At 38.5% G+C, this 27682-nt stretch overlaps 1 protein-coding gene across 1 annotated transcript in view; it reads right to left on the reverse strand.

Annotated features, from left to right (window-relative positions):
• Positions 1–27682, reverse strand: part of adgrb2 (adhesion G protein-coupled receptor B2) — a 353452-nt gene that overhangs the window by 279113 nt on the left and 46657 nt on the right. The window contains exon 3 of the mRNA XM_047383933.1: positions 4820–5720. Within this exon, the coding sequence (XP_047239889.1) occupies positions 4820–5720 (901 nt within the window). The remainder of the gene's footprint in view (positions 1–4819; positions 5721–27682) is intronic.

Here is a 27682-nt window from a genome sequence, read left to right on the forward strand (position 1 = left end):
TATTTAGACATTTATTTGCCTACCTATGTTAGATCGGCTGATTGTGGCACACTGATAGGTAGATTTTATTACCCCTTTAAGCACATTTGAGTGACAGGGATGGAAGGTCCATCTAAAAGAGGATCAATAGTGCAAGGGGCCAGGATTGTTGTTTATATGTTTTAATTTTCATATTGAGCATGAGGAAAGGGTGCCGGTCACAGCAGCACATTTTTGCAAATTTTGTATTTCATTTTATTATTTTTGTTTTTTTCCTGCAGCAGCACCACGATTAGCAGATGGTGCCAAAGGGAACTGCCTAACTAGGGTCCCATCTTAAAAAGTCCTGTAAGTACAGTATCTTACAAAAGTGAGTACACCCCTCATCTTTTTGTAAATATTTTATTATATCTTTTCATGGGAAAAGACCTAAGATATGACACACTGATACAATGTAAACTGGTCGGTGTACAGCTTTTATAACCGTGTAAATCTACAGTCCCCATGAAACAACTCAACACACCCATTAAGGTCACAGTGCTGGCAGCAAAAGTGAGTTCACCCTAAGTGAAAACATTCAAATTGTGCCCAATAAGCCATTTTTCCCCCTGTGTCATATGGCTCGTTAGTGCTACAAGGTCTGAGGTATGAATGGAGCAAGTGTTTAAAATGTGTTGTTATCGCTGTCATACTTTCTCATACTGATCACTGTAAATTCAACATGGCACCTCATAGCAAATGACTCTCTGAGGATCTTAAAACAATAATAACATAATTTTAAAAACATACTGAAGCAGAGCATAATACTCTCCCTATGGAAACTGGACCTCAGGGCAGTGCACCGACATGATAACAACGCCAAACATACCTCCCAGATGACCACTGCCCTGCTAAAGAAAACTGAGGGTAAAAGTGCTGGACTAGCTAAGTATGTCTCCAGACCTAAACCCTATTGAGCTTCTGTCCGTCGTCCTCAAACAGAAGGTAGAGAAGTGCAAGATTTCTAACATCCACCAGCCCCATGATGTCGTCATGGAGGAGTGGAAGTCAATGCCAGTGGCAACCTGTGAAGCTCCAATGAACTCCATACCCAAGAGTTAAAGCATTGCTGGTAAATAATGGTGCCCACACTCTGGGCATAATTTGGACATTTTAACTTAGGATATAGTCACTTTTGTTGGCAGTAGTTTAGATATTAAAGGCTGTGTGTTTAATTATTTTGAGGGGATAGCAAATGTACACTGCTATACAAGCTGTAAACAGACTATGTTGCACTGCATCAAAGTGTCATATTGTTTTCCATAAAAAGATATAACAAAATACTAACAAAAATGTGAGGGGTGCACTTACTTTTGTGAGATACTGTACCAACTGGCCGATTTGTTTTCCCACCAAACCTGTGAAAAGGCATGTGTTTGTGTCAACAGGATGTTGGTGCTGAGCTGGGGGAATGGAGACAGGCTGTTGATTGACTGAAAAACCAGGGGATCCAAACTATTATTATTATGAATATTTTTCCCCACTTTTTCCTGTTTCTCAAGTTGACCGCACATTGAGCAACAGGTCATCTTACAAGTTCAAAAATGAAATATGTCAGTGCTTCATGTTATGAGATTACATATGGTTTCTCAGACTTGCATCAGAAACAGTGAATGTAAAGAAATATTAAATTATGTTCAAAGGCCTGAAAGTGCAAAAGAAATTCATACACTGTGGTTCAATGACATTTGGGTATTCTTAAGAGTAAAAAATCATGGTAACATATGCAAAAAATGTAAAACTCCTGTTTCTCCTGACAAGCTTTGTCGTATGGCAAATGCACTGTTTGTTTCTTAGCCTGATTTGAAATATTTCAGAAGTATTCTTAGCTATTTGTAACATTGCTTATACGTCAGACTGAACTCCCTAATAACAAAGCCGTGTATATACATTTACAATACCCGGATAAGCGTACATAAGTGTTGCATTTCAGGGCTAAATTAAAATGAGGATCAGTGGGTAGAATAAAAATAGTCTGTTTGGTTTACATCATTTCCATTGTGTTTTTTTTTTCTTAATATCTAATTTATATGGAAATTAAACGCATTTGTTTATCCATGTTGTGTATAGTTATAAGTCTGTAATCAGTTCAGTGTCAGATTAATACATAATTCTGATAGACAGAGACCCAGGACCTCAAACAATAAACATTGTCCATGAACTACAAATTAAATGTCACATAACAGACTTTTATTTTAGATATTCTCTATATTCTTCAACCAAACCAAAAGATGGACCAAACAGTTTCTGCTAGTAATTTTCTTCCTTTTTAACAATTCTGCAGGTACAAAGTGTTGATGTTCTTGTCATTTGAGTTGAAGTATTATTTGTTTATGCAGAGATGTTAACCATTTAGTGTCTGAATGGCTAAAGCTTTTGTTCATTGAAAGTTTGAGATCAGGGTTATTAGATAAGTCTGATCCATATTGGAGGTAAAAAAGGTCAGCAATACTGAAAGATAAAAAACTGACAGCGGGACAATGAAATTATGTGCTGCATTGGTGTGTATGGTATTAAAGCAATGCAGGCTCAGTTACAGACAATAGCATCACTAACCCTTCAGTTGATAAGCAGATGCCAATTTGGACCTGTAACTACCTCTGTTTTGAGAGGGGTATCAGTAATGGAGCATTTTTAATTCTGTCTCTGTACTGTCATATGTGACACAACTGTGCATCAAATGCATGTCAGACTTGGCTTAACAGATGATGGATTTACCACACACCCTTTTCTCATTGCAATCCTTCCTTTACATTCACCCCACCTCAGGCTAGTTGCCATCAGCCCTGCAGACTGCATAATGTTTGTACACCATCAGACATATTCCGTCTGACGGAAGAAAAAAAAAAAAGACATATTCCGTCCGTCTGTCCATCCATCCATCGCATATCACATATTAAGTTGCACGGCAGTCCGATGAGTTCTGTGTCTGGCTGCCTCAGATTGTCCTCAAAGTAGGACACAATGCAGAATTCTTGAATTACCAAGAAAACTGCCCAGGAAGTAGTTGGATCAGATGCCTGAACAACATCTGACTCACTATTTTTCAATGTGGTAGAGCATTGGCTCTAAAACGAGTTCCCCCTGGAAGAAGGAGCTTGTCACCCAATGTCTCAGGGGAAGCTCAGCCATCATAAATTAAGAAAACTAATTTCAGCACTTTGTATCCTGTATCTCACACTATTTGTCTTGATCCATATCTCATTACCACTGGTAAAATTCAGAAAGTAGATGGAATGGTAAATCAAGCAAAAGCATTGCTCAGCTCTTTCTTCATTGACATTGCATATGAGGACCAAATATATTTATCCCAAATAAACTTGCACAGACACTTGCACATTTTATAAATATATCCTGATTAATGGACATTAAGAGAAACGATTTTTATAAAAATAGGCAATTAAACCTGGTTGGAAAATGGTTGGAAAATGTCTCTCAGGCCAAGACAATGTGAGCTTAGGTAATTAGGATTTTGGGAACTTGATGTGATTTTCTAAGGCCTGACCACATCCCTAAAGATATTCAAGGGCTCTATGAAATTCTGACCAACTTTATTGACAGACATGACCAGATGATATCCCAGATACTAGAAATGTGATGTGACTGTTAAGCAACTTGGTGAACGTGTTTAGTATGATCAATACATTTGCTGTTAGTTCAGAGTTGATATAGCTCTGCCACATTATTCCAAAGTAAAATAGGGGAAGGACTTTATCACTCCATCAGTTATTTGTCTGGCTTCTTATATCTCCCCTTGTGAGGTTATTAGATGATATGATCTCCTGCTGCATAAAGCCTAAACAAAATAACCTTCCTTGGAGAAAGGCAAGACTGTCCCTACAGTTCTAAGGATGTATTTACCATTCAGGCCAAGCTTTTCAGAGGTATGTATCCTGGTTCCACATGAATATGGTTGCCCTTAAGGAAAATAAGCAGATTATGTTTTATTGGAGACTAAAAAAGACAAATTAGAATACGCTTCTATATATCAAATTCAGCTCTACTTTCATCTAATGTAATTTGTTTAATAACTTGGTGACAGTAATGAAGGCAAATGATTAAAGCAACTTTAGTGTATGTGCTTGTAACTTTTCTGTTTCTGCAAACCGATTATTTATGTACATCGCTTAAGGCACACAAGAAATTATGCAAATGCATGAAGCAATCATCATGTGCATAAACAGATTATCTACTTCATGTTCAATTTATTGATGTATAAATGACCATTTGCGCAAATTTGTGCCCACCGTTGCACATCTGATCCCTTCCACACTATGTAAACAGTCTTATTCATGCACCCATGCCATACGCACACAATGATGTGCTGTCTGTAGACTGATATTGTAGGAGCCACACCTCTTGCCCACATGGGGGAAATCTCTAAAATATAGATCAAAAGGCTGAATTTCTGTCAGGCATTACTAATCTTTTGATGAGAGGTTTAAAAGACTTCCTTTGAACTGCTTCAGTTTTTAATTAAAGGGCAACATGCAAAAAACAAAATTCAAATAATAAATTCCCTGTCAAGCAGAGAATTGTGACCTCCCCAGGGTAGTATACAAAGCTAGGATAACAAGAACTTTTCTCATCTGTTTCTCTCTCATTCGGGTACACAAGCAAACAACTGCACATATGAGATAAAATTCCTCTTTGAATATTAACAGTGTATGGTCAACCACGTGCCTTGGCAATATCTGTCAATGCATGTTGTGTTAAATAAAGCCCTGCACAGGACTGACATGAAAATGGTCAAAGTGATATAGAAAAACTAGTCATTGCTTGACAGAATCATACACCCTACCTTGTCGGACATCTCTGGGTGCTATAGCAATTGCCTCATTGGAATGAAGTTCAGTTACACAGCAGTCATCAGGGAGGGAGCCATTGCTGAAACTGTGTGGCGTCTCCGGAAGTAGTGGAATTGGCGGTGCCATGATGTTGTGATTAGGACAAATACAGCCTGTCTGCGTCATCTCACAAACATCCCCATCATAAGTTTCCTTGTCCCCGTTGTGATCCGTCCGCAGACACTCCTCAAACCAACGGCAGAGCACGCCACAGGTGAACTGACTGGAGTTCTCGTTGTTAATGAGCAATACCTCCACCAGCCTCTGCTCCAGCAATTCTTTAGTAACCTGAGGCTCATCTGCAGCAGGATGTTTCGTCAGACATAGCTGCACAAAGTTTTTATCAAACTGCAGGAAGGAGTAAGGTCTGTCTGAGTTCAAGGGGCTGCTGCAGAGATGAATGATTTCCTGATCCCTGGCTGTTGCTGTTTGTAGATGAAGAGGGCAGCTTTGATTGGCTAGGTGGTGGTCAAGAGAAAGGAGCATAGGGTGGTGTATTTGGCAGATGATAGGGTTTCGGGTGAAGCGGAGGTAGAGTGAGTATTTTGTAGGATCTGGATTTTCCAAGGACCATGAGCAACCAGGTGTCCTGAAGGGAAAAAGTTCCCTTAGAGAAAAAGAACCATAGAGCACCCCCGCTACAAGGCTGGAGCATGATGAGGAGATGGGTGAGGGGCCCCCTTCTGCCTCTGTGCTGGGTATGCTATCGGCAGCCCCATGGGCAACCTCAGCAAGGGTAGAGAGAGGAGATAGAGCGAGGGAAGACAGCGCAGCCAGGGCCCCAGCCACGGCCAGGAGGGAGGACAGCACAGACAGACACACCCCACCAGCAGTGTTCATCCTATGACATTCGTCCTGTAGGGGGAGAGAGAAGAGAGAGGATCAGCATTGGACATATTTAGAAGCATCTCTGAACAAAACTGACAAAATCAACATGACACAGACAAAAGAAAAACTCAAATGTATCATACAAGTCTTTACTAAAGAGGCATGTCTGGTTGGAAATGTTCTTGGAATGATTTGTGCATTGCCTCAGAAGACAGTAAAACCAACTTTATGACAGCAGTTCTCCTGAAGTTTTTCAAACGCACAGACACACACAAAACTGTCAAAACCACAAACACATCCCTGCTGGGCTGGATTAAAAGGGCTGATGACTTGGCTGTTGAGACATGCACTGTGGGGCCTGCTCTACCCTTTCCTGCTGATACGTGTGCGGAAACAGATTTGTGCACACAAACTCACTCTCATGCACACACACTCCTATCCTGCTGAGCAGCTCCCCTAAGGTTCTGGCAAACTATTACCATCACTGACACAGTGAGGGTCCGCCAACAGCCTGATTTTGACACACAGAGTTTGCACACATAATACTGAAAAAAACTCTGCATACAATATTTTTGTTTCAAACTACTTCAGTAGTTACTACACCTTTGCTGTGTGTCTGCTCGATAACGCAAGACTTCCTAAGCATTTCAGGAAAAACACAATTTCAGGACGTTGTGTGGAAGATCCGACATGCTTGACCTAACAAACACTACCAGCCTCGTAATACAATTCTCGTTTCTCTAAAACATATCTGCAGTGAAATTGTACTCAAGTTTTTTTTTTTTCCATTAAGTTCTTAAGAGCAATTTAACGTTTCTAAATAAAAACTTAACTTTCATGTTATGAGTACTTTATTTAATTGAAACTTGGCTGATCATGTTTGCCAAGAAGTTTACTCATAGCTTACTCTTCAGTCATCTTAGTCATCATTATGATTCTTTGTTTTTAGCATTCTCTTAGTTAGTAATTGTGATCACAATAACAAGTCAGAACAAGTCAGTTTTTGATTTATCAATACCTGGCTGGTGAGGTGTGGTATTATAGAACAATATATGGGGGGAATTCACTCACTGGCATTCTCAAACAGCAAGCGCTGCACACATGTATGCAGAACAAACACAAACATCTTCTCTCCAAATCAGAAGAATTATAATAAGCAATAACAACAATGCAGTAATATCACATTTCAGTGTAAATCTGTATGTTTGAGAACCATGGTTTGTTTTGAGAAGTTTGAAATGAGGCCAAATTAGCTCTAAAACTAATTTAGAACAACAGTTGCTAGGTGTTCATACAACCAATTCACAATGCAAAGCAGAACCAAAAACAAAACACTATTTAAATTTTTTTTTTTTTTATTAGAAATCAATAACCTTTTGGACAATTGATTCTTAATGTCGTTTTAGCTAGGCAGCACAGTGACTGATTGTGATTGAATGGAGTGATGGACTACCAAGATGGCGACCAAAACCTTGGACAATTTGGCCGTCTTGACAGCAAGCATGATGATTTGACATCCATCTTAGCATTCACAGAGCTTTAGCATTAGCAGCTGAGATTAGAGAACAAGCTCAAGTTACCAGAGTAAAGTGACTCTTTACCAGTCATCAACTTTACAAAACAAATGCAGCATTAGGGTCAGTGGCCTGTTAGCACTCAAGCAGTTGAGCTCCACAAACAAAACAAACAAACCTTAAAAAAAAAAAAAAACTATTTAAATTGTTTTATCCTTAACAAATCTTCTGCAGCTCTGGTTTTATGTTTATTGTGGATGCCATACTGGAATGTGAACCGCCACCCTAGTTTTGAGATGTTTGCATCCAGAATTGCGATATATTGTCTCTGCTTAAGGAAAGCATCCCTGCAGCATTATTTTGCCACCTTCACCATGATGAAGATGATGCTGCATTCCAGGTGATAGTTTAAGCCAAATATAGGGTTTTTCCTAAAAATTCTATGTTGATATAATCTGAACAAATAGCTTTCTTTAATGTTTATCTTACATGACTTAAGGCAAACACCAAATGGGACATCTCGTTGATTTCTTTTAGCAAACGCTTTCAGAAACCATCCTTATTCTTCCACTTCACAATTATGTGCTACTTTGTCCACATCAAATCCCCCCAAAAAACTAATTAAAGATTGGTTTTGTAATGTGAGATAATTTAAGTAAACACTTTCATAAGACACAGCAAAGTCTTTCAAATAAAACGTAATGCTTCCACCAGCATCTAAAGATGTAAACAGGCTGAGATGCAAGTATGTTAAACAAAGTTTATGGAATTACCATCTTTTTTTTTCTAATGAGAGTTTTCTTTTTTTTTGAAGGACGTTGCCCCCATTTATAGGGCAAGAGAGTTAGTGATTAATTTACTCAAATAACACCAAGACATCAAGCCTAAATTCCAGTCGCGGATTTTAAGGACCCTGAAGCTCAAGCCCAGTCACAAAAATAACACTGTTAAATAATTTTATTTTAATAATTTGATAAAATAACTTATTAATCAGTTGGATGTATCTGGGTACTCGGAGACACTTATTAGCAACCTTCAACAACACTGAAATGGCAACTAGAGGACATGATTTTATTGCTATATTATTATCAATACTTTTAACACAAAAAATAAAATGAAGGACACTTTTAAAAAACGCTATCCACACTTCAGAATCAGAATCAGAATCAGAAAAGCTTTATTGCCAAGTACCTTTTTGGACATACAAGGAATTTGTTTTGGCATAGTCGGTTCAATACAATACAAATTAAACAGTATAAACATGTCTACAATATAATATAAAAATATGTGCACAGTTTTAAGTCATCATCTATACCTGTTGTAACCACGGGGTGAGGCCACTTTAAGTTTAGCAACTCACAAAGCACTCCATTTGCCAGAGGAGGTTTTATTGCTCTGATGTTTGACAGAAAATGGTAGCACACATTTTGGAAATGAGAATTCTAGCTACTGAATGCCAGCAGGAACGTGTTTCCTGTCTATATGTCTGTCATTGTACATTCTTTTAACAAATGAAACTTAAAAATTTCAATAGTACAAAAACTAATTATATTAAAAATTTAAGGTTACCAAGCTGCCCAAAACTCACTAAAACACAGGGGTTAATTTTATGATGAAGCCCTATTGAGGAAGTGTAAACTTTTGCCACTGCAGAGTTATATTAGTGCACTGTATAACTTGCAACAGTTCAAGAAAAAATCAGCCCTCTTGAACCAATAAGAAGCTGTGACTCAGCCCATTTCTATGACCCTTTACAATGGTGTTGTCTTTTAATTTATTACCTATTTGAAGTTGACAGCAGCAGCCAAGGTTGCCAAATATGATGTCCTTGTGAGGAGAACTAATCAACGAAGACTGTGTGCATGGCTTTCAAGCTACTACCCCAAGTTCTTGATTAATATACAGTGTTACCCAGGATTTATATGTGTGTCCAGGATTGCAAGCATAGTCCACAGAGTCTAGATAAGACATAACCATGTCAGAAAGAGGGCACTAAAAGGCAACTTTGTTTTCACTGTAGGTGGGGTAAATTATGGTTAAAAGTCCATGAAAGGCAGCCAAAAGCAAGATATATGAGGGGGGATATTTTAAAGTCACCAGTGCATTAAAGGGCTTGTAGTTAAACACAAACTATAAAAAAAACCTAACAGAAAATACATTGGATATTTGCATTACTCACTGTGAAAAATGAATCATCTCCTGTGAGGTTTAAGGCATTGCTGTTGATGTTGACTCAGAGTGATGCATGAGTTTAAAATGGTTTACAATCATGCTCAAGGACAGTTCACCGATGTAAAAGCATGTACATAATTCTGTCTTGGAAAGGTCATGGAGAAGGTTTTTTAAATAAGAATTTGGCCACATTTCATGTTTAATGGTATTAGTTTCAGATAAAAAAAACAAAGAAAACCCAAAAACATTAAAACGTATTATTGAAAATTGCGTTTTCAATTAATTTCATTGAATCTGTAACTTGCATTATAGCAGACAGGGGCACAAATAGAGAATCATACAGGGCTAATGTACAGACATGGACTCACTACTGTTATCAAGGTATGTTTAAAAACGTTATGGTTTGAAAATCAAAATTTTCCATTAAACCACTCCATATTTACACTTGTACAGGTATGGCTGTTTTAGAACTAGAGTTGACAAGCTACGCGCTGCATACAAAAAGGCATAATATTCTCCAGAGTACTTATTAAAGAAGGTACTTGTTGTATTTTTTTGCTGAAGTACAGAAATGATATTCACACATGCAGAATTATATACTGAACAAAAAAGTGTGAAACAACTGAAAATATGTCTTATATACTAGGTTCTTCAAAGTAGCCACCTTTTGCTTTGATTACTGCTCCGCACACTCTTGGCATTCTGTTGATGAGCCTCAAGAGGTAGTCACCTGAAATGGTTTTCCAACAGTCTTGAAGGAGTTGCCAGGAGATGCTTAGCACTTGTTGGCCCTTTTGCCTTCACTCTGCGGTCCAGTTCACCCCAAACCATCTCGATTGGGTTCAGGTCCGGTGACTGTGGAGGCCAGGTCATCTGGCACAGCACCCCATCACTCTCCTTCTTGGTCAAATAGCCCTTACACAGCCTGGAGTTGTGTTTGGGGTCATTGTCTTGTTGAAAAATAAATGATGGTCCAACTAAACGCAAACCGGATGGAATAGCATGCCGCTGCAAGATGCTGTGGTACACATGCTGGTTCAGTATGCCTTCAGTTTTGAATAAATCCACAACAGTGTCACCAGCAAAGCACCTCCACACCATCACACCTCCTCCTCCATGTTTCACGGTGGGAACCAGGCATGTAGAGTCCATCCGTTCACCTCTTCTGTGCCGCACAAAGACACGGTGGTTGGATCATCAGACCAAAGCACAGATTTCCACTGATCTAATGTTCGAGTGGCTTAGGTTATCAGGGAGGGAGCCTTCCTCCCTCCCTGTTGGTTGGAGTAAGGGGGAATGAGGTTTAGCCTAAACCGGCTCAGTTATGGTTGAGGTGCAAACACACCCTCCATTTATGCTACCTGTATGACCCCTTCTCTTTTCCAATGGTTATAATCAGTCTGACAGAGAGAGGTATCCCAATCCTTGTGGTTTTTAGTATAACAATGACCATCAGTGGGACCCTTTGTGGGGTTCCTTGTGACGACATTGTTGTAAATAAGCACCGTTTAATTAAATAATCTGAACTGAAACTATCTGTGTAGCTATGCTGCTGTAGGCTTAGGCTGCTGGAGGACATGACGACCACTTTCACCCTCTTCGCTACATTCTCACACCAATCTCCAATTTTGCATTATTTGCTGTTATTTCAGCTTTTAACCTTGTTCTCTCTATTCTCTTCCTAGAAGTTACACATGGCCTGGCTCTGTGTCTACCTGTGACACCTTTCTGGAGGGAGGCATTGTCCAAGCTTCTGCTGGCAACAACTTAATGCTCACCCTCTACCGATGATCCACATAGCCCTGTCTTTTAGTGTTTAACCCTTTCTCTTTCCTAGACATTTTTATCCAATTTGAATAAAAAGCTAACTCTGACTGCACTGTTCAATGGTTAGAATTAATTGGAATGTATGTACCTGACTGTTGTGAAGTGCCTTGAGACAACATGTGTTGTGAATTTGCGCTATATAAATAAAACTGAATTGAATTGAAATTGAATTGAATTAATGTCCATTCCTTGTCTTCTTTAGCCCAAACAAGTCTCTTCTGCTTGTTGCCTGTCCTCAGCAGTGGTTTCTTAGCAGCTATTTTACCATGAAGGCCTGATTCACGCAGTCTCCTCTTAACAGTTGTTCTAGAGATGTGTCTGCTGCTAGAACTCTGTGTAGCATTGACCTGTTCTCTAATCTGAGCTGCTGTTAACCTGCGATTTCTGAGGCTGGAGACTCGGATGAACTTATTGTCCACAGCAGAGGTGACTCTTGGTCTTTCTTTCCTGGGGCGGTCCTTATGTGAGCCAGTTTCTTTGTAGCCCTTGATGGTTTTTGTGACTGAACTAGGGGACACTTTCAAGGTTTTCCCAATTGTTCGGACTGACTGACCTTCATTTATTAAAGTAATGATGGCCACTTGTTTTTCTTTACTTAGCTGCTTTTGTCTTGCCATAATACAAATTCTAACAGTCTATTCAGTAGGACTATCAGCTATGTACTGTATCCACCTCCTGTACAACACAACTGATGGTCCCAACCCCATTTATAAGGCTTGAAATCAAATTTATTAAACCTGACAGGGCACACCTGTGAAGTGAAATCCATTTTAGGTGACTACCTCTTGAAGCTCATCAACAGAATACCAAGAGTGTGCGGAGCAGTAACCAAAGCAAAAGGTGGCTACTTTGAAGAACCTAGAGTATAAGACATATTTTCAGTTGTTTCACACTTTTTTGTTCAGTATATAATTCCACATGTGTTAATTCATAGTTTTGATGCCTTCAGTGTGAAGCTACAATATTCATAGTCATGAAAATAAAGACAACTCTTTGAATGAGAAGGTGTGTCCAAACTATTGGTCTGTATTATTGGTCTGTATATATGTATATATATATATATATATATATATATATATATATATATATATATAATTGATATATATATTTATATATATTTCAATTGTTAAAGGACCTCCATGTATGAAACAGTGATAAACCATTTTTAAACCGTTTTTAAACCATTACATATATATATATATATATATATTCTACCTTGTCAAGTGTTTCTAATTCCTGCCTTATACTGACAACCTACAGTAAAGTAAAATATTGATACCTGTTAATTAGTTTGAGTTTGGACTTTGCTGAGAGAGACATCTCAAGGGGGCCACAGATGAGAGTAACAACACAGACACACGCACACACACACACACACACACACACACTATATATATATATATATATATATATATATATATATATATATATATATATATATATATATATATATATATATATATATATATATACTGCTCAAAAAAATAAAGGGAACACTCAAATAACACATCCTAGATCTGAATGAATAAAATATTTTCATTGAATACTTTGTTCTGTGCAAAGTTGAATGTGCTGACAACAAAATCACACAAAAATCATCAATGGAAATCCAATTTATTAACCAATGGAGGGCTGGATTTGGAGTCACACACAAAATTAAAGTGGAAAAACACACTTCAGGCTGATCCAACTTTGATGTAATGTCCTTAAAACAAGTTAAAATTAGGCTCAGTATTGTGTGTGGCCTCTACGTGCCTGTATGACCTCCCTACAATGCCTGGGCATGCTCCTGATGAGACGGCGGATGGGATCCTAAGGGATCTCCTCCCAGACCTCGACTAAAGCATCCGCCAACTCCTGGACAGTCTGTGGTGCAATGTGACGTTAGGGGATGGAGCGAGACATGATGTCCCAGATGTGCTCAATCGGATTCAGGTCTGGGGAACTGGCGGGCCAGTCCATAGCTTCAATGTCTTCATCTTGCAGGAACTGCTGACACACTCCAGCCACCTGAGGTCTAGCATTGTCCTGCATTAGGAGGAACCCAGGGCCAACTGCACCGGCATATGGTCTCACAAGGCGTCTGTGGATCTAATCTCGGTACCTAATGGCAGTCAGGCTACCTAGCGGCCCTCCAAAGAAATGCCGCCCCAAACCATTATTGGCCCACTGCCAAACCGATCATGCTGAAGGATGTTGCAGGCAGCAGATCACTCTCCACAGTGTCTCCAGACTCTGTCACGTCTGTCACATGTGCTCAGTGTGAACCTGCTTTCATCTGTGAAGAGCACAGGGCGCCAGTGGCGAATTTACCAATCCTGGTGTTCTCTGGCAAATGCCACGGTGTTGGGCCGTGAGCACAACCCCCATTTGTGGACATCGGGCCCTCATACCATCCTCATGGAGTCGGTTTCTAACCGACTCCATGCACAAAGGCGGTGAAAGTATTTTTAAATTCTTGCGGGCACTTAGGGGCGGAACTAGAGGGAGGACTGGGGAGGCACCGGGAGCATATATGCATGCATATGTGCCCCCGGTGCCTCCCCAGTCCTCCCTCTATATATATATATATATATATATATACATATGCATGCATATGTGTCCCCGGTGCCTCCCCAGTCCTCCCTCTATATATCTATATATATATATATATATATATATACATATGCATGCATATATGCCCCCGGTGCCTCCCCCGTCCTCCCTCTAGCTCCGCCCCTAAGTGCCCGCAAGAATTTAAGAATACTTTCACCCCTGTATATGACTAAAGGCTTTTGTGCAGTATATTGCACATCTATGCGTATTCATACTTTTCAAACCCTTTTGAAAGCATTTGTGGCTTTAAAAGTCAGAGGATTTTTCACCAGACATTTTAAAAGTAAATACAGACTGAGCTGTCCATAGGCAAAAATACACACATTTTATGGATGAAAAGAAGTTAAAGGCGTTAAGCAAATTGTTTTTGGGACAATGAACAATGAATATTCATAAAGTCACAGTCCTGAAGGGCTGCCTTCATGAGGGCATTCTGTCCCTCTTCGTTCCTTAAAACAGCACTTCACTTTGGGCATCCTTAAATATTCATCAACTTGGATGTCTTCCCCACCTCCTTCCACCTTGACATTAATGGTATTACCAAGGATGGCAAGCTCATTCTCATTCTCTCTTTTCTTCTCATGTCTTTTTGATTTGGGCTTCATTCTTTATTTCACTGAGTTGAAAACATAACTAATCTCACTTTTTTTCCACTACATAACATTCATGTAAGACAAAGGAGGCCTGGAAGCACAGTTTTAAAGATTATCACACCCCTGAAAAAAAACGTAGCTCAGTTATGGTATTATCTTCAAAATATTTGATTTCCTTATAGAAAAAAAAACCAAAAACCTAATTGATAATTTAACATGTGCAAACTCATATCATAAGACATTTAAATGTCATTAGAATAAACACTTTTAAGGTATGTGATACACATGTCTAATCTTTTATCCACATAGGACATGAATGATTTAATAGGCCAAAATACTGAGCGTATCGCGCTTTTTCTGATATATGAATCCTCAAAGCAACTTTAAACATCTTGTTCTTGTATCTTGTTCACCCAGCCAAACCTAAACATCCAAATACTTATGTGCAGATGAGTAGCCATGTTAGACATCTTGGACATTGTCTTGGGGGATGTTGGAATCAAACCCAGTTAACAGAAAACCACAGGGATCTTGGTAGCCTTGGGATTATGGTGATTTAAGGCAATCCTTACTATACAAAAGAGGATCTAAGATTTGTGGATACACCATCCTCCTTCAGCAAGCTTTGATGAAACAGAGTAAATGACAAAAGGTGGGCTGCAAGCATTTCTTTAATTTGAAATTCACATTCTTGAGACTGTAGTTTTCTAGCAAATAAATATCTCCCTAAGCACATCCGTTTAAACAGGAGAATACATACTTGGATATTAACCCACTGCCTTGAATGTTTGCCTTTATATTATTCAAAACAAACACTTCATAAGTCTTTGAGTGCTAAACTCATAGGAAAGGTTTCCCACTTTTTCTCCGATGAAAATTACATTGTGTTGTGATATGTAAACACGTGTTTCACATGTGCCAATTATAATCTGTAATAACATGGAACACTGGAGAAAATGTAAATAAGTAACATTTAAATATGGAATGCTTCCCAATGTGTTACATATTTTTATTATTGTACACAGTAAAATAGAATAAACATGATTTACTATGCAATACAATTTCCACATGTGAAATACATATGGGCAATATTTCCTCATCTAAAACAATTTTAACATATTACACTTCCTCTGGGTTCTTTAAAGACAGAGGTGCTTCTACGTACCTTTTTACAAAGACGAATCCTCACTTTCCCTGATAGTCAAAAAAACCACAAACTAACAATAAAGATGTTGTTTTTCATGTGCCTATTTCTGGAAATGCCATAGTCTCGGCACAGTTTAGAAGCTTAACCAGCTTCTGAAATGCCACAGCGACATGCTGAGAAACCACTAAGCGAGACACTTGCTATGACTGAATACTCAAATGCTTCCAGGTTGTGTTTAGGGATCTCACACTTCAGAGAAAGTAGATGCACTGCTGAACTCCCATTGGAGCCTTTCCACTGTATAAAGTGAAACAGGGGCTGATTCTACATAAACAACTTAAAGTATAAACTTGTTTATTATCCTTAAATGCAGATATTCAGGTCTGGAAAATTCATTAATCATTTAGTCCTGATCATTTACTTCTGATTTTCTTTAAAGCTGAAATGGAAGGGCATAGAAGTAATAGCAGTTATGCTTTAACAGAGCAAACAAGTTTAGAGAAAATACTCTTGATTAAAATTTTCCTGACTAAATTCTTGATTTTCCCTTTTCTTGTAGGGCTGCACAGTGGCGCAGTTGGTAGCACTGTTGCCTTGCAGCAAGAAGGTCCTGGGTTCAATTCCTGGCCTGGGGTCTTTCTGCATGGAGTTTGTATGTTCTCCCTGTGCATGTGTGGGTTCTCACTGGGTAATCCAGCTTCCTCACACAGTCCAAAGACATGCATGTTTGGTTAATTGGTAACCCTAAATTCATACCCTTAGATGTATGAATGACTGTGTGCATGGTTGTTTGTGTGTTGCCCTGTGATGGGCTGGCAACCTGTCCAGGGTGTACCCTGCCTCTTGCCCATACACTGCTGGAGGCACCTGTGACCCACTATGGAATAAGCAGTAGAAAATGACTGACTATATAGTATATAACACACAACTCCAGCTGATTCAATGCTAACCAAAATACATTTCTAATTTTGGAATGACATAATATCAAACATGACTCAATTTTGGACAGGTACATTCGATTTAGTGGTAGATTTATTAAACATATTTAACAGTATACTGCATGGCTCTCCAAATTGTGAAATTCTGTCTCATGTTGTCAGTTTCATTCCAGCTCCCTCCATCACATGCAGATGTGTCCTTAGGCAAGAGACTACACCTCATGTTGTGAATCAGAGTGTGGTAATGGGTGAATTTCACATGTAGTGTAAAAGTGCTTGGAATAATTAACAGACACTATATAAACAGTATTAAGGAACACTACATGGCAGTGTATATGCAGCTGACAAGATTTAAAAATTATTTAAGGAATTTTAATGTGAAACATATAAACATATGCAATTGTCAGAAAGAAAGAAAAAATGTAACAAGGCACCCTTTCACTTTAAAGAACCAACATCCTTCTGGCAACTGAAAAACAATAAAATAGAGGCAGAAAGAAATTGAGCTTCTGTAGTATTTCCAAAAACAGTTTTTTTCTGGATGAAGATACTAATTACAGGAAATTCTGTCAGATCAGAGATATCCACTAATCAAAGAACAATTACCCAGCTCGAAGATAGAACTGCAGAGAATTATTGGAGGATATAAACAGTTTAAGATTTTTTGTTCACATTTCTTTTTTTAATGTTTGAACTTGTAGGGCTGCACAATTATTTCTAAATTCATAATCTGTAATTGGAAAAAAATAAATGTGTGATAAGAAAAATAAACTATTATGCATGTCACTTCCCATTTTGTTTGTTGAACACAGTGCTGTCTGCATAACTAAGGTAAAAACAAAAAACAAAAAAGGAACAGTTTGTTGGTCAACTAACAAGCCATGTTGGCCAAATAGCAACCAGAAAAAACTCTGGTTTGTGAACCTTCATTTACAGTGCCTTAAGCCCGACGATTGAGTGGAGGGATGCCCATTTTTCATTTTAGATTATAATTTTTTGTTTAATCACAACAAAATGAGACACAGTAACAGTTACAAGTGGCTTCACTTGAAAAATATTATTTTGTCTTACTTTTTACTCTGGTTCAACAAAGTATTTTAAACTTTTTTGCAACCAACATTCATGTATTTTATTAGGATTTGTATGTGATAGTCATTTACTTTTTCAAATAAAAATCAGTGGTCTGGCAATGAGAGCATTAATCAGAAAAGCCGTTAAGAAGTCTATGATACCTCTGGAGGAGCTGCAGAGATCCACAGCTCAGGTAGCAGGCGTCCGTTGATAGGATAACTATTAGCTGTGCACTCCACAAATATGTCCTTTAAGAAAGAGTGACATTAAGAGAGACCTTGCTGAATAAAAGCCAAAACAAGTCCCATTTAAAAGTTGTCACAAGACATGTACGGGACAGAGCAAACAAGCGGAAGATGGTGCTCTGGTCAGATTGGACCACAATAAAATTTTAGGCCTAACACAAAACCATATGTTGAGCAAAACTACCACCCCATACAAACCACCCCCATTGTGACACGTGGTGATGGCAACATGGTGTGGGGATTCTTTTCTTTAAGCGGGGATTCTTTAGCGACAGCTTAGGTGGTCAGAGCTGATGGAAAGATAAATAAACCTAACAGTAATGGAAGACAACTGGTCAAAGGCTGCAAAAAATGAGAAACCAGAATGGTTCGGATCAAACATGTTTCAGTTGCTAATCCATGTCTGATCTAAATTCAACTAAAAAACTGTGGTAAGTTTCTAAAATTAGTCTTACATTCATCCATCCATTCTAACTGCAAATTTGCTATTTTTCAAAAAAGAATAGGTACAAATGTCTGTCTCTATATGTGCAAAGCAGGAGACATACCTAGCTCTACAAAGTAATAAACTGGTAGGGGCTGACGCAACAGAGATTAATATTTGTAAAACATTTTGAAAACTATTCAAGCTTTTCCTCCAACTTCACAACCATGCACTATGCTGTGTTGGTCTAATATATAAAATCCTAATAAAATACACTGAAGGCTGAGATTGTAACATGACAAACAGTTATAAAGTTTAAAGTATATGAGTACTTTTGCAAGCCACTGTATGCTGTGTGACTCTAGTGAGACAGTCTCGAAAAGCACATTTATGCACTGAATCGAAAACATATCTTCTTAGGAATAAAACAGGATAAGTATAGATCAGATTTAACCATATACCGAAAAAGGGTGCAGGTGTATTTAGAAATGCAACTCTGAAGGCTTGAAACAAAGAATTATTATTCTACCGCCTTATGTTGCTGCTTCAACAACAATCTCTCTATCTCAGTCCAGACATCTAAAATTATTGTGCTTGAGAATCACATCGGCTGAATCATTGATGTAGTATGTTCTCTCATTTACATCTATCAGCAGAGATCACCACGAGGCCCATAACCGGGTTCCTTCCCAATACTCTCACTCACTAACAAATCCATGTGCAACCCCACACATGCAGGCAAACATGCCACTGCCATTTAAATACTAACACAGTGTTATCAAAAATTCTATCTGTTTTCTTCTAGCAAATGTTTGGAGTCTCTCTTCTTATTATTAACAAGTCATAAAACATTCCTCTGTCTCCCCCAATAGCCTCTAGCATTAGATTCTGAACTCTGCCCCTTCTCATCTTTAGTTTCAGCCCCTTCAGACAGCTCAGCCTTCCTCAAAGTCAAACTTAATTTGTTTACCCAAATCTTCATACATCCACAGCTGCTCTGCTTTAGGTCTTTCATCTGGATAAGATCTTCTATCTGTTAACCAATATTTAAAAAATGTGTTGCATCTGATTTAGTATGGTTGACATTTAGAAAGTTTGTAGTCTGTCCTTATATCAAGATTCACTCCAGCGTGCCATCAAGCCTGCTCTTCTTCACTTTGCCTTATTGTTTATTCACAAATGGCAGATGAGCTGGGAGGATCTCATGCTGTGAAAAGAGACACTAGCTCTAAATCCCTTGATCACTGAAAAAGGCTTTTTCTTTTGTTTCTGACTAACTGTGCATGTGACATACCCTCACATCACATCTCACCAATGAACCCCCTTCATCCACTCAATTCCTTTTAAAATGTGACCCATGTGGAGATAGAAGAACAAGCACAAATCATCAAAGTTGGTGATGAGAGTAAGCAAGCCATTTAGAAAGTTAGGGGGAAAGTGGGTTAACAAACAGCTAGAAGAATACAAGAGAAAATTAGACATTTTTGGATATGCATGTGTATTTAGAAATGCAATTGTAAAAGGTTGAAATGAAGACTAATGACTACCCCGTCTAATCTTTATACCTCTCCCTTGCTGATTTCTGATTAGGTGAATGTTTTTATCTCAATTTTCTTAGGGAACACCCCACACGCTAGGATACCGGGCCAAGACCATCCAACATGTTGAATATCCCTGATTTGAGGTCAGAGCATTCCCAACGTCCTTCTGAGAAGACTAGATCCCTCTCGGCAGGAGGTGTTTTTTTCATATGCTGTATGTTTCATGTTATGTTTTAGTGTTTGGTTGTTTGTTTTTACCAAAAATAATTATTTCACAAACTGCGGTTCATGATGGAACAGTGGTGAAAACCTGAATTGTGATGCAATATTCAGGTTATAGAAAAGAAAAAGCATCAGTTGTAAATTTTTTTTTTTCAGTACTACTCACATAAACGTTAACATTTAACATGCCAAGTAAGGACTGTGAACTCTGATATGTAGCTGTTGACTTTTTTGCAAGATTATTTCTGAATTGGAGCAAAATTGCTGGCAGGTCCAAATCTAGAGACTGTGAACATTTTAAATTGTTTCCAACATTTTGAAGAGCATTTTGTATTGTATAATGATGGACTTTAAGTAGTTGGGAAATATCGTTATAACCCTGGCCATATTGATGGACAGGAAGACTTATGTCATTCCTGATGTATGTTGGGACCACAGCCATGGAAACAACATTAAAACTCCGGTACAAACGTTTGTGGAATTTTCAAAATAGATTGCATTTAACCGACTTCCAGCAACTGAGGAAGGGTGGGGGGTAGCAGCGGACTTCCCATGATGCCACTGGCTGCATATAAACACCCCCTTTCCAATGGTCCGATCTCTACCACCCGGACTCCGCTGAGAGACTGGCCGGAGAGGCCTGCAGAAGCAAATTGTCCCAGAGAAATCCCCAGTAAAGACGCTGTCTCTACAAGCCGAGTGAAGCGGTTTTCTCTGCTTGAGAGAAGGACAACAGGAGCCGCATCACCGTGGTTACGGTAATGTGCAGTTTGGCCGGCCAACAGAACAGCCGCCACTCCCCACAGCTAAGGAGGTTAGCTGTAGCTAACCATTTAAAGACAGTGGACATTTCTTCAAACTTTGCCGCCCTGGACAATGTTCCTCACCACATTTCATGAGGTTAAGTGTTTGGGCAGAATAATATAGAAGTGATTTAGATTGAAATGATCCAAACGTTTTTCATTTTATGAAGTTTGGTTTTGTTTGTGTTGAACTCAGCTATCTTGGTGCTAGCAGAATATCTGCAGCACACGTGTTCAGGTTGTGTTCTTTGTTTGTGTGTTTCTAAAGTCAAGACAAATTTTATTTATAAGGTGATTTTAAACACAGAAGACCGGCCATAACACGCCATCCGCGCTTATACATTTTAACCCTTTTATTGATGGTATTTTTAAAGGTGTGTGTTTGATTCTGGTGCTAAGCTATCAGCCTCCTTTGTTAGCTTCAACGGCTAACAGCTAAGGACACGTGCTTGCTGCCAAATAATATTTACCCAGAAAGATTTAGTTTTCAATCCAGTAAATAATGTGTCCAAGAAGCAAGAAGCAAGCTTCTTGCAGCAAGAAGGTCCTGGGTTCGATTCCCGGCCAGGGGTCTTTCTGCATGGAGTTTGCATGTTGTCCCCGTGCGTGCATGGGTTCTCAAAGGGTACTCCGACTTCCTCCCACAGTCCAAAGACATGCCTGTTAGGTTAATTGGTCACTCTAAATTGCCCTTAGGTTTATGGGTGTGTGCATGTTTGTTTGTGTGTTGCCCTGCGACGAACTGGCGACCTCTCCAGGGTGTACCCCACCTCTCGCCCATAGACTGCTGGAGATAGGCACCAGCTTCCCTGCGACCCACTATGGAATAAGCGGTAGAAAATGACTGACTGACAAAATATTCCTTTAAATATTTTAATAATATTTCTTTAAATATTATTTTAATAAAGGCAGCTAATGATACCCCGTTGAGAATTAGTCATCCAGAAGTTTGGTTTTATTCAGCAGATCTTTCTTTAAAACATTATTTTAATAAAATAATATTTTATCTGATCTTGCATCGTGAAGGGTTGTCTAAAGGTATGCTGATTATTGCCTAAGTTGGTTCCAAGACTAACTTAACTTCACTTCCAGGTTCTCAAACATAAATAACATTGAATGGTAACGTTGCATCAGTCCTTCAGTCATGGTTTCAAATCATCTTTAATCAACTTGTTTATTGTACATAGCCCATGAGTCTTCCCTATTCTTTAATTCTGCTTGGTAGATTAGTTGGATTGTTTTAGCACAGTAAAGAGTTTGTTGATTGAAATATGTTTGACTTTGAGTTGACTTACTTTTGTTAATAAATTATTTTATTTTAAGAAATTGTGTGAAATCATTCCATATATGTGCAGAGTTTATGCTGTTCAATAATGTCAGAGCTCGTCTCACACCTTTCTATTTTGTCCTAATACCATCGTCTTACTGGGGTGGTATTCACAGGATAACCCTCAACAGACCAAAATATTATTTGATAAAATATTAAAATATTAATATTAAATATTAAATAATATTCTCAGATTCATAATCCTAACATGTATTTCCTCCTCTGCATTGTGTTAAAAGACACCTTAATGCTCTATCTAGACTAGCAAAGTGCCAAAAATCTACCTTTTAAAGTGGTTTGCTTGTGGTTGTTGATGATCACTTAATCAAGAGCCCCTGAATTGCAGTACCTGACTAAACACTATACATCTTTGTTCGTTATATATACTTTGAGAGTTGTCTCTATGTTTTAAAAAAAATACAAGTTAAAGTTAACACCTCAAGTATAGAAACCTGGTGAGTGGGACAAAAGACAAAAGGAGAATCATTCCAAAACCAAATCAAACTTGAATTATCCTCCATAAGAAAAAGTTTAGTTTTCAGGCACATGCACTAATAGATGTGCAGTAGATGCAAATCTGTCATCAACAGCACAGAACAGAATAACTTGATGTGCCCTTTGGAATGCTATATTTTCATAAAATTATACAGTCACTAACCAAATTATATTTGAAATCAGGTAGAGTTCCTTTTTTTCACAAAACTAAAGTAATCTAAAACCGTTACTGGACATTATTAATAAACTTCAGACAACTGGCTAGAAACGTTGTTCTGTAGATAGCTTATTCAGAAACTCTCTGTTTAGATACTACAATGTGCACCACTGAGCTGTCAATAATTAGTGAATACATAATAATGAGTGTCACAGTTATTTTTGTAAAAACACGCACACCAGCTGGGTTTTCTAATGACATTTATGCTTTGTTTAGTAAATTATAAATTGATTCATTAGGATCATGCTCAGATAATTATTTCACAAACTGGTCTCCTTCAAGCCAAATTACAATGATGCATAATACCTATAATACTGCGACAGCTTAGTTGGTCAACCTATAACCTATCACCCTTTCAGGACACACTACAATACGTTAAGACAGGGGTTCCCAAACGTTTCCATACCATGGCCGCCCAAACAGCAATAGCATCTGGGCGGAGACCCCCTTTTGCAAAACCCACAGAAACATCAACTTTTTAATATGTCTTTCATTGACTATTCAATAATCAATACATTAGTTTAATGTAAGAACATTATAAATATCTGTTAACACAATTATAATCTCATTGAATAACATTTAATAAACTGTTGAGAATAAGAGTGTTTTTTTTTTGTTTTTTTTATCATTATCCCCAACCTTTCAGAGGCCCTGGCCCCTACTTTGAAAACCACTGGGCTAGGAGACTGAAACCTTTTTTTTATTTGTTTTAATGTACTTCATTATTAGTATTAGTATTATTATTGATGTACTTCAAATTAGTTTTGAGTAGAGAATTAATTTTGAAGTTAATCATGACATCCCAAAGTTGGGAGCATGAAATTGTCCAAAATGGGTTTGTATGCTCAAGCACTGAGGGTTCTTTTCACTGGCTGTAAGGGGCAGAGCACCACTCCTGAAAAACAACTTTTCCTGGCAACTGCTAAAACCAGACTCATCACCTGATGCTTTGCCTTGCAATTGGTGATAATAGTTTGGATGCAGTTGCTTGGCCATGGAAACCCATTCCATGGAGTTCTCTGTTAGGATTATGATTATTGATTAATTAATATTTATCAAGAATTATAATTTAAAATCATAATTTGAGAAAATTAATTTATTAACCAAAAATCCTTATTTATGAATCGAAGCCAGAGATGTCCTCTGGTGTTCTAATTGTAGCCTAAAGCCCTTGATAATTACAACCGTTAAATACTCAGTAATAATTGATTACTATTACTAGATGTCACTGTTTAATCAACCGTTTCTGCCGAAATGTGGGTAACTTTGACCTTATTTTGACTGACTAATCACTCTTGCACAAAATAAACAGAAACGACTTATCTTTATCTACGTGAATATTTATTAAATCAACAGCCCAATCCACCTCACTATGCCGATTCAATAATCTTCACCTAATCAAACATGTAAAATTCTACACAGAATAAAAAGGGTAAAATATTTAACTAAACAAAATAAAAACAGCAGTGAGTGTGTATGAGATCAAAGCAGCAGTTATGGCAGTTATGGCAAAATAAAAAGGGAATATGGTTGAACGAAGCTTTGGGACCACCCCTCCCAAAGTGTAGCTCAGTGGGACACAGGCGGTCATAAAACCCCAAGCAAAGTTGTAAACTCAGCCCACACAAAGGATCAGAAACCTTTTTGGCGGCAAACCAATAAAACATGAAATTGAAGACAAAGAAAATGGTTGATTTTCACCATAAGGTTATTATAGCAGTCCAGTTTCTCAGCGCACCTGCGCTCAGGTGTTTGCACAATAAAACACAACTTGCGAGACATGGCAGCCTCCGAAATTCAACATCAGTCAAGTTTCAAAAAAAGGGTTGCATGCACATACAATTCAGAACACATTAGACTCGTACTCGTACTCGTCGTCTTCCGCTTATCTGGGACCGGGTCGCGGGGGCAGCAGACTCAGCAGAGATGCCCAGACGTCCCTCTCCCCAGACACCTCCTCCAGCTCCTCCGGGGGGAGCCCAAGGCGTTCCCAGGCCAGCCGAGAGACATAGTCCCTCCAGCGTGTCCTGGGCCGTCCCCTGGGCCTCCTCCCGGTGGGACATGCCTGGAACACCTCCCGAGGGAGGCGTCCAGGAGGCATCCGGTATAGATGCCCGAGCCACCTCAACTGGCTCCTCTCAATGTGGAGAAGCAGCGGCTCTACTCCGAGCCCCTCCCGGATGGCCGAGCTCCTCACCCTGTCTCTAATGGAGTGCCCAGCCACCCTACGGAGGAAGCTCATTTCAGCGGCTTGGGACGCCCCGTCATATCAGCCGCAGTGCCCACTGGGATTTGTAGTGGCGGACTATACTGGGATACGAAATGGCCGATGACGTCAGAAGGCCTGGTGGTGTCCAGCAATGTGCAAATGGTCCAACATTCAGCAAACAAGTGGTCCAACATCTCTAAGCACTTCTCTTCAGCTAATCTGAAGGCCATGTGGAGTTTGGAGGTCTGTTGCTATTAACTCTTCAGAAAGTTGGGGACTGCTTCATATATTCCGACTCCTGCAGGTATATAAACAGGTTGAATAAACCCTAGATGGTGAACGGAACATCCTAGACACCTTATCATCAAGGGATGAGCTTCACTAGTGCTCTTCAATCACATAATATACAGGCGGAGCATGTAAGGTGGTAAAGAGAGAAAGGGGGAGGAAATGAGGCAAATAGTCCAGGGCAAGGACCCGAACCGATAACTGCCTTGAGGATTATTACCCTCTACGTACAATAAATAATTTTTAAATACCTATGCCAAGTATTGAAATTTTATAGATGCATTCAGTTTGAGGTTTTGGTCAATTTTAATTTCTTTTGTTGTAGACAAATGCATACGAAATTCCACTTCAGTGTACGAAATGAATGCAGCAAAAATATAAACAGAAAAAAAAATCTATTACTTTTAATGTAAGGTTTAAGTAAACCATAGCTTACACATTAATACGAACCAAAAGGTTTTCTGAATATACTAATTAAAAAAAATGTTTAAGCTAATTGTTGCATGGACCCATAGCCTTTAAACCTCACTAGAATAAAACAATAATTCAATGGAGTTGAAACCTGGCATTCAATAATGAAAAATGCTACAAAGGAGCCATTGATCATTTATATGGCTGAGTAAAAAATTGTTGGAACTGAGGACAAGCAAACTAACAAAGTTGAAACTGTGTTTCTGTTGCTGTGTGGGCCTTTTTTTTTTTTTTTTTTGGCACCCCTGGAAAAAATTTATAAAAGCTTTAAAATATTATTAGTTTCTATTGCTGTGGAATAATTTCATGCCAAAAGGATTGCTATAGTTATCCACCAGTAAATGTGAATTATTTACATTCCTTTCCTTCCTCCTCACTGTGTGTAGTCGAAAGATATACTTGAATTCTCGTCCAGCCTTGTTTATCACAGTTCCAGATTAAAGTTATTTATTGCTCTGACTGTAGATTGTGCTTGCTCTGAGCCAGACTGGACAAATAGCAATTTTCTTGTAGCCATTTCTTGAATTATTAAGATCAACCCACAATGCCTTACTCTTGTCTTCGAATGAAGGATGGTAGTTCTGGCCATATGACTATGAAGGTTCAATCCTTTAAAGGCTTGCAACATGTGAATAGGGAACATCCTGCACACTATTTCATCAAAATATTTTATTAACAATGATTAAATTGCACTAGGATCTTCATCAGGTCAAAAGTTGATTCATACTATTTTCAATAAAGCACATTTTTCACATGTTGTCTTGAGTTTCCTATTTTGAGGAGCTCCTAAGGATAATTAATTAGAAGTTTCACTCTGATCAACCTGATCAAACATCCTTTAATGACATTTATGCCATAGGAGGGTTGTCACCAATCGTTTGCTGTAATTTCTAAAACAAAAAAACAGCTATTTTCTATGCAGTATATATTGTTTTTTATAGAAATCACTGGAATAGATTGGTGACAACCCTCCTATGAAAGAAAGAGTGAGAGAGAGAGAGAGAGCTTGAGACAGAGAGAGGGGAGTGAAAGATACAAGTCTATTGTAAAGCAAACTGTGCTCCTAGGGCATATAAAACATGTTTGCCAAGAGCAAAAGGTTCATCTAACTGACCTGCTTTGCTGTAAACAAATTATTCTAATACACAGAGTGCTAAGCAGGTGCTTACTTGGCAAGGCCAATCTGACTGCAGCTAATATTATTAATGGCTGTTGGTGAATAGTCTGAGAATCTGTGGACTAACACAGCAGTTTCACCATACCAACCTATGAATAACGCAATAATCAAGTTTAGTCTTGCAAGATTACCCCTTGTGGAAGGAAAGGGAATAACCCTGGTGTTCGGAATGCTTCTAGGACCTTTTATACATGGCAGAGGACCAGATACACATCAATGTAAAAAATGTCAAAATTAGTTGGCTTTAGTTGTAAACTGTTTTTATTTTTACAGCTTTGCAAACTTAAATTGTTTTTGTATTTGTCATAATGAGGAACAGTTCTAATTGGCAGGAAGGGTCCTGATGGGGGTGGCATCAACTGTCTTTCTTTCTGACTTGTGTGAAGTTAAAATGACATACACACAAGTTGACTGTGTTGGTCTACCTATTAACCTATATTAAATTGATTTAGAAGACCAATTTATCTGAAGCTACAGTATTTAGAAGTGTAGAGGGGTTTACAGAGAGGTATACAGAAGTGTAATGTGGTAAATAAGAGCTATAATATCACTTTCAAGTGATTGCATCAATGGCGTTCTGCAGAGACTACATTCTGCAAACGGAGAAAACACAGATTAAACTATAAACCCAAACTAGTAGTTATTGGACACTTAGTGTGTAAAACAGTCATGTCACAGCACACAAATGTGATATATGTGATTTATGTTGCAAT

Source organism: Girardinichthys multiradiatus, chromosome 13 (assembly GCF_021462225.1).
Source record: "Girardinichthys multiradiatus isolate DD_20200921_A chromosome 13, DD_fGirMul_XY1, whole genome shotgun sequence".
Classification (NCBI taxonomy): domain Eukaryota; kingdom Metazoa; phylum Chordata; class Actinopteri; order Cyprinodontiformes; family Goodeidae; genus Girardinichthys; species Girardinichthys multiradiatus.